Genomic DNA, 13,503 nt, shown 5'->3' with positions numbered 1-13,503 from the left:
TGCTGGAAGCGTTGCGGCAGAAATTGGTCATAAAGTCTGGACACAGGTATTATACTTACATGACCTGGGTCTGCAATGGCGGGGGACCGGTTGATGCAGTTGGGCTGGTCCGTGGGGTCTGCTTTCCCTTTTCTCTTGGGCCCATCCATGTTTCCATTGCCCTTTGTCACACTGCTGTTCTGAGCCCTCAGCTTGGTCAAGGTGAGGTTCTCAGAATTGTTCTCCACCAACATAATTAGCCTGGACATCCGTGACATTTTAACGAAGTCAGAGTTTCTCTAGCATTTTCTCTTGTTAACATTGTTCCAGTTTCTGGCAAAGATGCAGATGTTTACTAGTGGTGTTTTGAGTCCAGTGTTACACTGAGCACTCACTGTCAAATAGACCGTGATGGTAAAAGAAAATTACTACTAAAGAAAAGCGTATTTTCTTTTTTTTCTTGTTTTTAAATTGGAGTCTAGTTGCTTTACAATGTTGTGTTAGTTTCTGCTGTGCAGCAAAGTGAATCAGCCACATGTATACATATATCCCCTCTTCCTTGGATTTCCTTCCCATTTAGGTCACCGCAGGCACTGAGTAGAGTTCCCTGTGCTATACAGTCAGTTCTCATTAGTTATCTGTTTTATACATAGTAGTGGATATATGTCAATCCCAGTCTCCCAATTCATCCCACCCCCAACTTCCCCCCTTGGTGTCCATATGTTTGTTCTCTACGTCTGTGTCTCTACTTCCACTTTGCAAATAAGTTCATCTATACCATTTTTTTAGATTCTACATATATGTGTTAATATACGATATTTGCTTTTCTCTTTCTGACTTACTTCACTCTGTATGACAGTCTCTAGGTCCATCCACGTCTCTGCAAAGGGCACAATTTCGTTCCTTTTTATGGCTGAGTAATGTTCTATTGTATATATACACCACGTCTTCTTTATCCATTCCTCTGTTGATGGACATTAGGTTGCTTCCATGTCCTGGCTATTGTAAATAGTGCTGCAATGAACACTGGGGTGCATGTATCAAGAAAAGTGTATTTTCTTTGAATCAGCAAATATATACACCATCTCATGAAATTTTGGAGCCTATTCAGAGAAGAGGTGTGTGAGATTTTTTTTTTTCTTGAAATTGCCCCAAATAAAACAGGCCTTGTTAGTCGGGGCCTGATATGTTCTTTCTTGAGCAAGAGTGGTAGAGGGCATGAATTCCAGAAGTTTCACTTTTAACCTTTAATTCCTTGCCCCTCTTTTTTCTCCTAGTTCTGTCTCTCTTCCCATTAACTGTGCCCACCCAGCCACGAGCAACTAAAACCTGACCACAGTGAATAAAAAGGGTGCAAACAATGCTTGGTTTAAAATGCCTTATCTCAGCTCTATGCATAATGCTTAAATATGCAAAGGTATTTTGCACAAGTGTCTCCACAGGGAAACACTATGAACTTACAGTTCTGTCAAAAGCATGCTAATAAAAAAGTGTAGTATACTCTCCAAATATTTAATAATTGTACTATTGCATTTTTCTTAATACCAGCACATAGAAATTCTGCTATCCACAGAGGTAGGCCTTATCTTAAGATTCTTGCTCCTCACCTAGGACCCTTGGTCATTAATTTCTGATTTATGATACTAATAAAAATTTCCTAATGCCCAGTAAATGCTTATAAGAAGAGGATTTTCACACATACCACTTAAAAGATCAGCAGGTCCTTTTACTGTTCATCGTTGGATATTTTTAGCTGCTTAGAATCGAGGAATGGTGATAAAGTTACACCTCTAAATCTACCAGGGACGGATAACTTTTATTTAACTATATGACATTTGGATGTAATGACTGTTTCCTTGTTTTTTACATTTCTAAGTTCTTGGCAATATTATCAAAACCTTCAGAGGTAGAAAGAACTGACAGCAGGAACTCGAGGCTTATTGTACTTAAATAGATTCCTGGAAAATACGAGCATGTGATAATATTCAGTGTGATGTTGGCATTTGATAAATCAGATGCAATGAACCTAATTATGTAAAACAGTTATTTTGAATCTATCACTCATCTGAACGCTCTCTAAATCAGAACTTATTTAATTACTAGCAAAGGGAAAGGTATGGAACTTGCCTACTTGATTCCCTTCCTTTCCTCAAAACATTCAGTGATTGTTATCAAGACTGAACTCATGGAAGTCTTAGCACTGCCCCAGTCCTTCGGAATTGCTCTGTTCTCTGTTGATTTAAATGTAAAGCAGCCTGTGTAAAATATACCAGTAAAACATTTATCTGTTGGCAATTTCAAAACTTTTGAGTGGCTTTGTCCTCAAATATACTAGACAAGAATATCAAAATCTTTGGGGTTAGATCATTCTGAAGAAGCAGCCCAGTCTTTGAGCACTGAAGATGTTGGCTTTAAGGTGGCCACCGGTGAAGGCCGGGGAACAGCAGGACCGAGGGAGAACTGTCCACAAACACAACCAAAATCAAGGAATTCCAACTCCCTCTAACTTTAAGCTGGAATGGAGGGCTCCCAGTTGGGACTATTCAAAGGCAGTTGACTGTTAAATCCCAGCGTGCCATGCGGGTTATTAGCTTTGGAGAGTTAGCTGAAGGGTCTTTGCTAAAATCATCTGTAGCCTTGTTTGGGTTTCGTGTGTGTCCTGTACTCACCATTGTTAGATAACCGTCTCTCCTTGATGCCCCTTCGCTGTCCCTAGATGTCCTCCACCCCATCTGTCCCCGTGGAGATGATTCTCCTGGCATGTCTACTCCTGTGACTCTGGCTTTCCCTCGGACGAAATATTCGCTCTCAGTCAACATCTTCTTTTTCGTGTGTCAGCTCAAGCTCTTAACCCTCTTGAGAGTGTTTCCTCTTGCGCAGAGATTCCCTGGCCCACAGCACTGCTTCCAAGCCACACCTCTTCCCATACAGTGCAAGAAAGAAAAGAAAAAAAAAAAAGACACAAATAAGGATTTACGAACACTACAGGCACATGCTGTGTAGCCTCGATTTATAAATTAAACCAGTTTGTGGCAACCATTTGAACTGTTTCAGAGGAAGGTAGACTAAATGCAGATCCTTTAATTTGGAGGGTAAGAGTAAAGGAAAACGTAACTTGAAAAGCTTTTTCTTTAAAATCTGCTTCTCTCAGGGGTTTAGACTACTGTTAAGTCCGAACATTTTGGTTCATTCATCGTCCAGGGAAGAACTGCTGATGAGAACAAATTCTGGTCCACTTTTCAAGAACAGCATCAAGACGGCTTGACTTGCCACCATGGCTTGTGCATTTGCTCATCGTTTTAAATGAGAATTCCTGTTGTAAAATTTCAGGTGCAAGGACTAGGGGATAATAAGAGCTTTTTAGGTTTGACTTCAGTCTGCCTGATTTCTTTAGTGAGGAAACCTGCTACATTCGTTAGGCTGGGAAAAATGCTGTTTCACTGGCCCTGTTCAATGCGGATTTATCTCAGAATCATTATCATCCTTATACAGAGATCAGGTTTGGGAGCAAAGCAAGGCAGCTGGGTGATGCAGATAAGCTGATTAGCTTGACCTCTTGCTGCCATTCATTTGATTTTCTGCAGATTTCAACACTCCTGTCCCCCCCAAATTCAAATATGTCTTTGTTCAAACAAGTTCTGTTTGAATGTCGGTCGGGTCTTACTGTCTCCTTGTCCATTCCTTTCAGCTGGGTCCCGGGCCTCATACAGCAGCCAGCACGGCCACCTGGGCCCGGAGCTGCGGGCCCTGCAGTCCCCAGAGCACCACATAGACCCCATCTATGAAGACCGCGTCTATCAGAAGCCCCCCATGAGGAGTCTCAGCCAGAGCCAGGGGGACCCTCTGCCGCCAGCACACACGGGCACGTACCGCACGAGCACAGGTGTGTATTCAGGACCCCCGGTGGGGGACCTGTCCACAGAGGGTGGGTCTGACCACAGAACGGGGGCCTGTCCACAGTGGAGTGGCCTGTCCACAGAGGGCGGGCCTGTCCACAGAGGGCGGGCCTGTCCACGGAAGGGGGGCCTGTCCACAGACGGGAGTCTGTCCACAGAGGGCGGGCCTGTCCACGGAAGGGGGGCCTGTCCACAGTGGAGTGGCCTGTCCACAGAGGGTGGGCCTGTCCACAGACGGGGGTCTGTCCACAGAGGGCAGGCCTGTCCACAGTGGAGTGACCTGTCCACAGAGTGGTGGCTTGTCCACAGATGGGGGACCTGTCCACAGAGGGTGGACCTGTCCACAGAGGGGTGGCTTGTCCACAGAGGGTGGGTCTGTCCACAGAGGGCGGGCCTGTCCACAGAGGGGTGGGCCTGCTTGGAAGCTTAAAGAACACTCCCTTGTGAAAGGGGTGTGTGTGTGTGTGTATGTCCTGTTTCCTCAGAAGCATTATGATATGACCTGCTTCTCTCATTAATGTTTGTGATGAGGATAGAAACCAAATATGACTCCACTTTAGCTCCCTGAGTAGATTGTAAATGAAATAAGTACAGGGGGGTTGTCAGCTCATTTTGTCACACAGGCAAATTGAAGGAAGCAGTACCAATTTTTTGTACATCATTATTAATGTATTTAATGAATATAACTACTTTAGGAAAGCACAGTCACTATACAGGACATATAAAGGCATATGCCTCATGCTGGTAAGTGTTTTTTTAATGACACAGTCTACCTGTTTGGCAAGCTTGGTGGGAAAGAAGCATATTTACTAAAAAATGTAGCATATTTTGTAAAGCCAACTGAGAATTTATTTCATACACACTATTAGGTTGAATCATATGAAATTATTTCTGAACAGTCGGTTATTGGCAGTTGCATATGGTTCAGTCACCTGTATAGCTTTCCTGGATTAAATACATATTTTGAATTGACACAACCTTAGGCCACGTGAAGAAGGACAAGTGTTTTCCAGAACATGAAGCCATTTGCAAAATAACTGGTTAAATGTCATGATTAAATGTGCTAGAGCACATTTATCTTAACTGTAAAATCAATATCATTAAGAAGATACTGAGAATTGCACTTCCTGTAAAGCCTCCCGTGGCTAAGTTAACTTAGAAAACAGTATGCTGCCGGTTTGCAGACAGTAGAGCTGTCTCCTTCATTTCTAATGATACACATTATCCCGGGCAGGGGCCGAGGTGTGGGGACGCGGAAGCTCCGGTCCAGGCCTTGGCACCGGGCACTGCATCTTCAGACTGTCGTAACTTCCAGTTCCCAAGAAGTAGATCATAGCAATTTTGTTAAACTACATTATGATACTAAATTATATGTTTTGAAATCCAGGCAAGCTATGTTGCTTTTCTAGCTGATTATTGATATTTACATTTCAGTATTTCACTGCATCATAGGAAGAAAAGCACAAGATGCTCCTTGATTTTACTCTTGACATTGTAAATGCCCTCCAGTGTTAATAGTACATATCTTAGTTTAGGCAGAAAGAATACCCATTTATTCTTCTGTCAGAGTTTCTCTCACCTTCAGCCTGCTAAATCTACTCCAGTCTGAGGCTGGGCTATTTTAACATTTAGCTTGTTGCATATTATTAACTAGGGTAATTTTATTTCCACCCACTCCTTATAAAAGACAAAGATAACAATCTCGGTGACATTCAGTATCTAATTTGAAGAAAAACTGACAACAAAAGGGATTATGTTGATTCTCTGTTCTATATTCATAGGCTTTTAGAATTAGCTCTCGTTGATAAACTTCTGGAGGTTTAATGAAAAATTAGCTACAATAGGAAAAAAATATTTCATTCATCGATCGTAAATTAAGGACCAGGAATGATGTTCACACTTAAAAAAAAAAAAAAAGAACAATGACAACAACAAAAGTAGTGTTTTCTCTAAGCCTGGGGTTGGCAAACTATGGCTCACAGTCTAAACCCAGCTCGTCACCTGTTGTAGTAGTGCTTGTGCATTAAAAACGATTATCACATTTTTATTTATTTATTTATTTTTAAAATGTATTGGGTCTTTGTTGTTGTTCTTAAACTCATTTTTAATTTATTTATTTGTTTATTTATTTTTGGCTGTGTTGGGTCTTCGTTTCTGTGCAAGGGCTTTCTCTAGTTGCGGCAGGCGGGGGCCACTCTTCATCGCGGTGCGCGGGCCTCTCACTATCGCGGCCTCTCTTGTTGCGGAGCACAGGCTCCAGACGCGCAGGCTCAGTAGTTGTGGCTCACGGGCCTAGTTCCTCCGCGGCATGTGGGATCTTCCCAGACCAGGGCTCGAACCCATGTCCCCTGCATTAGCAGGCAGATTCTCAACCACTGCGCCACCAGGGAAGCCCGATTATTACATTTTTAAATGGTTTGCAGTCAAAAGATGGATACTATTTGGGGATATGTAAAAGTCATATGAAATCCAAATTTCAGAGTTCATAAACAGTTATTGCAATACAGCCCCACCCTTTTGTTTCCAGATCATCTGTAGTTGCTGTCACCCTGCAGCCGCCCAGTTGAATAGTGACAGAGACGATATGGTTGGTCAAGCTGAGAATACTTACTTACTGGCCCTTTACAGAAGTTTGCTGACCCCCGTTCTAAGCCATCAGTGGAGAGCCAGGCTGAATGAATAAACGAGTGTTTTTCTTCTCTCTCTCCTCTAAGAGAAGGCAGGAGTGTCCTCTGAGTGCTTCAGAGGGGACAATCTGTTTGCCCAGCCCTTTCCCAGTATTAGTAACCTCTGCCCTGGCCGAGATCTGTTGAGGTGTGCCATCCAGATGCCCAAGACACCCTCCCTGCCCGCATCTTTGAACTTGAGGCACTTTTGAGGAAATATGCTGATTTCCACAACACTATGGAAATTTCTAGAAGTGCATGGGGTGGTCTCTTGGGGACAGGTGGGGAGAAGCCACCTCTCCAGTGCCTAAGCATAAAGCCACAAGCCCTCTCTCCCTCACACCTGCTCAGGTTACTCCCTGTTTCTATCCTGAATTCATTTCAAGTCCTTACCCTTTCCCAGCTAACCCTGCACCTCCAGGAACTGTCTCTGTCAGAACCCACATGTTTGAGAAAATGCTTTTAATACGGGTATATATCTCTCACTTATAAATTACATACATATTATACAATAGTATTAAATTATATCTAGTAAAGGCAAGATTAAACTTCAATTAAAGAAACATTTTAAGATCGCTTTCCCAGGAATTCCCTGGCGGTCCAGTGGTTAGGACACCGTGCTCTCACTGTCGGGGGCCCCGGTTCGATCCCTGATCGGGGAACTAAGATCCCACAAGCCGTGCGGTGCGACCAAAAAAATAAAAAATAAAGTTAAAAAAAAAAGATTGCTTTTCCATATCCAGAGGGTTATTTTTCACATCCCCTGTGCTATACGCACCCCACACTTAGTGCCACCACTGGTACAGACCTTTAAGAAGCTTCCAGAGTCAGAGCAAATACCCTAATTCCTTGGGAGAAGAGGACAGGTTCTTACGAGGCCTGTTAGACCTGAACTGTTCCGGGGTCACTGGCTTTTGGCTCAGATCGGTGGCCAAGGTGACTCTTCAGCCTTACCTCTCTGCTGTGAAGTAAGGCCACTGGCCGGGGGTCCTTCAGTTCCATCTGTAGAGCATTTCCAGAGGATACTTCCAGAAGAGTGGGGCAGGGGAATTGAAGGCCACTTGCTGCTCTTGAGGGAATCCCCACTTGGGAGTGAAGTCAAGTGTATTGGCCTTAACAATTTGGGAATTACTAGATGGTGCCATAGCATCAAGCAGGTGAGACAGGATGACAAAGCATATAGCACGTCGCCACTTTCAGCGATGGTTCTCAATGCTTTGAATGTATTTACTAATCCTCAGAACCGCCCTATGAAGGAGGTGCTATTATGATGCTCACTTTACGAATCAGAATACTGAGGCACAGAGATGTTGAGTAATCTGCCCAAGGTCACACAGGTTGTATGGAGCCAGTCTTTAAACCTTCACACCCAGGCAGTTTTGCCCTGGGACCTGGGCTCTTAACAGTCATCTTGGTTGACCCTGCATTTGTAAAAATCATCATTCAAAAACGAAATAAATATACACCCATTTTCATCTAGAGAGCGTTAGGATTTCCTGTGTCCTGTGTTAATCAGATAATGTCTGTTGAAGACAAACCACGTGCTTGATGGGCTTCGGGTCCAAAGAAGCTTAAACCAACTCCTTGTCCTCACGCATGCTCATTTTAGTTTCAGAGAAGGACCTAAAATAGGAAAAAATAACTGGTAATGGAAGGTAATATATTAAAAGCTAAATGAATATTCCAGACAAAAATGAAGACAGAGTATTAAGAAAAGCACCAAAAAAATAGAACATATTCAAAATTAAGCAAGCAGGATCATTACAAAAGAGAAAAGGACATCCCTCAACTGGTGACACTGGACTCAGAGGCTCAAAAGTAACTCCTTTGAACGGTCAACCATTCAAATTAGTTTCTTGGATGCCTGACTCACTTGCTTAGATTGGGCACAAATTCAACTAAATTGAAATAATTTTACTTACTAATATGTATTTTCCTCTCACAGGAAAAACAGGGAAAAAAAAATCCCGTCTTCTTTATACAATTGCAAAATTAAAATGACCTTATCTGTTAAAAAAAAAAAAAGCACAAAACCCACACATACTGTCGTTTCTTTCCTAGATAACATGTAACTCAAGACTGCACTATACACGATTCCTGACGCCCTGCCAGGTCATCCTTTAGTTTCTCAGCAGGGAGTGGGGCTGTGGAGTGGTACCTGCCCTTGGTCCCTCAGTGCTTCAGCTCTGCTTCCACCTGGCTCGGGGTCCCGGGCATTATCTCCTGTGGCCACTCTTCTCTCCCATCCCTGCTCAGGCCCATGCTGACCCCATCCCTGGGCCTCCCTTTCCAAACACCACTAAGGCCATCCTGAGTTATAGATTGTGCTAGAGCTGAGAGATACACCGAGATAACTATACCGAGAAGAGCAGGAAACAGCTGTAGTCCTCGAAGGTGAGACAGATTGAAGCTCCCTAAACTTCCCCTCCAAAGGCGATTTCTCAGTTAGCTTCTCCCCCTATACCCAACCTATCGCCATCTTTTTTCCATCTCTCTGTCTTGGACACCATAGTTACCCTCTCACCCCTGTTACTTTATTATGAAGACTGACTTAGATCCCGATTCAGACAAGGAGCACAGTCTACCTTTGGGTGTTCAAAAAGGTCCTCGAGCCTTTCCCAAACCAAAAAGCTTCCTAACCATAATGTCAGAGGCTTATGTATGTGCATTTGTATACATTTGTGTGCGTGTTAGAGAATCAGGGTTGACAAATCCCACTTCTCCCCTCTCCTGCTCCAGGCTGGTGGATGGTAAAACGTACAACAGGGTTCACAACTCACACACAAGAAATCAATCGGATTTTATTCAGCTGGGCCAGCACTCTGTGGGCCACGGCTGTGCCAGGGAGCATGGTCTGAAGAGGGTCTTCTGCCCGCACCTCAGACCTAGCTCTGACCCTTCCTGCTCAGGTACCCCAGCCAGTGCTGGACAATGTCAACTGAAAAAAAATGCACAACGTTAGAGGTGTGAGTTAAGTTTTATTTGGTGCAAAATGAGGACTATAGCCTGGGAGACAGCATTTCAGATAGCTCTGAGGAACTGGTCCAAAGAGGCAGGGGGGGAAGGTGAGTATAGATGTGATTTTGGTGAAGAGGAGTACATGCAATCGAGCACATATTTTTGGCAGAAGGTTTCTGCTAGTCACAAGGAACAGACGTCACCATTAATGATTTTAGTGCTTTTCTAGATGTGAGGAGATGCAAGAAGTGGTCTCATAAAATCTTCCCCTGAAAGTATCTAACTATCTGAAGACCTGTTCTGCCAGTTTTGCCCAGAGCACAGAGTGCATCATTCCTCATCTCCACCCTGAACTCCTTTCAGGGGGTGTTGAAGGTCAGCGGTCGCAGCAGCTTGTGATTTCATCCTTGTAGAGGCAGGTGGCAAGTGCCAGCTTTTAGTTGGCAACAAGAACCACAGACCATTTCCCCCACGCAGTCCCAGCAGAAGGGAGCGGGCTCGGAGGATGACCCCCCAGCCTCCCTGGGCCCAGATGTGACTTTGTAGGGTGGCAGAGACAGTAGAGCAGCTGCCCCTAGGGGCACCAGGACAGGACTGAGACAGGAGCCAGCATGATGGCCCTGGAGATCTAGCAGCGCGAGAGAACATAAAAGGGTCACTTCCTGAATCAGCAGTGGTCACCACTCAACAGGGCTCCCCAGAGGGGACCCTCTTATCAGGTGCATCCGTGCTGTCTCCCTGGGCAAGGAGACAGGATGCTCTGGCCGCAGCAGACGACCAGGCCACTGAGCGGTGAGTGGGGCAGTAGAGCGAATATCCCCACCTGCTCTTCCAGGACCATCCACCCAACGTCTGAGTCTTTACTTCTTGCACAATGAAAATTTAAAGAGGCACACTTTTAATGAGGGCGTCGGTTTAGATAAAATGTACCTTTTGTCCAGGATAAGCCTTGTCCAAACCAGAGCTTATATAATAAGGAGCACGGCCAGACAAAGAACTTGTGACTCTCATGGATTTGCTTATGCTAAAGTCTATTAAGATGACACAGATTTTTATTTCAAACTCAAACATATCAATGACTGTCAACTTAGGAGTCATTTGATGAACGTAAATACTTGACTCTGACAACCCCCCAAACACATCTTTCTAAACTAGCAAAAATGGCCAACATCAGCTGCGTTGATAGTCACATGAATTTCCTTTTGGGTAAATGTGATCCTGAGTGGAGAAAACAAGCTTTCTGTGATGAATGTGTCAGCTTCTAATAAAGAATGAATTAGGGGCTTCCCTGGTGGCGCAGTGGTTGAGAATCTGCCTGCCAACGCAGGGGACACGGGTCCGAGCCCTGGTCTGGGAAGATCCCACATGCCGCAGAGCAACTGGGCCTGTGAGCCACAACTACCGAGCCTGCGCGTCTGGAGCCTGTGCTCCCAACAAGAGAGGCCGCAGTAGTGAGAGGCCCGCGCACCGTGATGAAGAGTGGCTCCCGCTTGCCGCAACTAGAGAAAGCCCTCGCACAGAAACAAAGACCCAACACAGCCAAAAAAAAAAAAAAAAAAAAGAATGAATTAGCGTAGGTACGCTGCAAGGAGAAAACCTTCTAAATATCCTTATGAGGTTGACAAATATTGCAACATAACAAGAAATAAGAATGGGATGAAAATATTTGCCCATATGGAGAAAGCATTTTTTAAAAAACTTAACTTTCTGCAGTAATAGCCAATACTTCATAAAGTTATAGAGGGATTACATAGAACCTTCATATTCATAAAATTTTATTGCTATTCTTCAATAAAATATAAATAACATTTTCAATGAAATTCATCTTTTGAGTCCACAAAAGGTGGAATATTAACAGTTTATTACTTATTAAAGGCTGTTACTTCAAATGGTGAAAATGATTGCTTCCCCCTGGAGCAAGTCAAATTAGATCCTCCATAACCTCTTAGTTAAAATTTTTACCTCTTTTAAGTCTAAAAAGTTCAGGGGCACATGATTACCCAACTGGAAATTTTTAATGAGCCCAGTGATAAATATCATCTTAAAACCAAGAAGAGCTTCCAGATGCTTACCTATATCAATTCACCTAAAATGGTGTAAATACAAAGTCTAATTACAGCTGAAGGAGAACAAAGTGTTTGCTGGTGGAACAGTCGATACAATTTAGAAGCAGCAAAATCAACACCAGTAATCAACATCAACACTAATAATAATCCCTCATGAAATGCGTCTCCCCCACAAAAATAATGACATATGAAGTTAAAAGATGATGTTAAATTTACCCTTGAATATTTTTCCATTGAGCTTAGCTTGGATCAACCTGTGCAGAGTGCAGAAAATTGGAAGACATGTATAATTCAGTTCTAGAGGATAATACTACTGGGAATATAGTAGATTGGGTGGTGAAGGTTCCTCATTCCTGAAATGATAGAGTTGTTATTATTTAAGTAATAACTTTAAAGGTATATAGGCCATGTTTTTGGACCCATTGTCACCTAAGCCATTTTTATTCTCTGAGCTTGCAGAAGGAATGTTATTTAATTAGCTTATTGTTTGCTTACTTTGTATTCTGTAACATGCGTAAAAGTATTTTATGTTTTCATATCTCTCTATGTACAAATATACATAAAAGCAAAGATAAATAATACAAAAACAAATGTTTTTTTCTTTTTTCTGTTGAACCCTACTTTATATTCCATCCCCCAAGTTTCTTCATGTGCCAGAGTCTTGTATTTTATTCTGTTCTCCTTTTTTTCCCATTGTCAGTAAATAATGCATGTAACCATCTATCCTCATCAAAATAGAATGTTTGCTTTTATTAAAAAGGATCTCCCTTCCCTTCTTTCAAACAAAATACAACACATAAAACATCTATTTTTTTCCCTTTACGCACTAGACCTTTATTTGTGTAGCTCTTCGGAAAACAGGTAATTTCATGAACAGCGTGAAAAGGTGAAGTATCAGGTCAACTGCTGAAGAGGCTACTTTTAAAATCTCCCCGAAGAGACTACTTTTAAGCTCTCCCCAAAGAGACCAGCAGTGTGATTCACTGAGTTGGAAGAGCTTATTGAGGGGAGAAGGGGCTGTTTGCAGAGCAGGTGAGAAGAGAGAGGAGTGTTTACAGAGCTGATAAAAGCACCTTTTACTTCAAATGTTTGCCATAAGAAAGTTCAGTTGAATAGAGTAATCCTCCAAGGTGGGTGATTTGGTCAACTGAGCTCTAAAACTCAAATGAGAGAAAACGTAGGCCATAACGTCCTTTCGGGTCCTCCGTACCATCTTAAAAACCCGAACGCACTTTTTGGCCAACCGAGTATAACAAGACAGAAATTAAGGGAAAATTTGTGTTAAAGAAAAGTCTTTTAATCGTGTGATCAGTATCGGCTTATCTGTATTAATAGAGAGCCACAGTCTGCATCAAGCACACCGCAGTCTGAACAGACAAGGCAAAAAGGGAGAAATCAGTTTTAATGTGTTGAAATCATTCTTTTACCTCATGCTTAAAAAAACATAAGGTATTACATTGTTACATTACCGATGGCTACTTTGAGATCTCTTAGTTTCTCATGCATTTTCTTCTATATGATCATATAACCTACCCTTTAAAATGGTGTATTTTTCTCCCCATTTGTATTGCTATTTTGCATTATTTTCCTTGCATTGATCAGTCTCTAATTTATTTGAATTTGGCAGTATCAGTTTGAGTTCTAATTTTATATTTTGAAATTCTCATCAGGTACTCTATTTATTGTGACCTAAAAAAGTTGAAACTTATGGCTTCAGGAATACTTCTGAAAGGCCATTTGTCAAGTGACAGAAATGTGATTGTGATTTTTTTTTTCAAATGTGATCTTTCTGGAAGTTGTTCACCCGTCTTAAATTTCATAGTCCACCGTCTTTTTTCTTAATATAGTAGTATCACTGATTAAACGAAGACTCAAAACACTTTAAAATAAAATTAAGATAACTATATGTATCATATTCTTGATTTTCCTATAAATGAA

The 13,503-nt window shown here is 42.4% G+C and overlaps 1 protein-coding gene across 3 annotated transcripts in view; it reads left to right on the top strand.

Annotated features, from left to right (window-relative positions):
- CTNND2 (catenin delta 2) overlaps positions 1 to 13,503 on the top strand; it is a 779,068-nt gene that overhangs the window by 393,220 nt on the left and 372,345 nt on the right. For all 3 annotated transcript variants that reach the window (XM_068531918.1, XM_068531937.1, XM_068531926.1), the window contains one exon: positions 3,668 to 3,862. In XM_068531918.1, the coding sequence (XP_068388019.1) occupies positions 3,668 to 3,862 (195 nt within the window). The remainder of the gene's footprint in view (positions 1 to 3,667; positions 3,863 to 13,503) is intronic.

The sequence above is a fragment of the Eschrichtius robustus genome, chromosome 2 (genome assembly GCF_028021215.1).
Source record: "Eschrichtius robustus isolate mEscRob2 chromosome 2, mEscRob2.pri, whole genome shotgun sequence".
Taxonomy (NCBI): domain Eukaryota; kingdom Metazoa; phylum Chordata; class Mammalia; order Artiodactyla; family Eschrichtiidae; genus Eschrichtius; species Eschrichtius robustus.
Note: the sequence above shows the minus strand (reverse complement) of the source record. Positions and strands in the feature narration are given on the sequence as shown.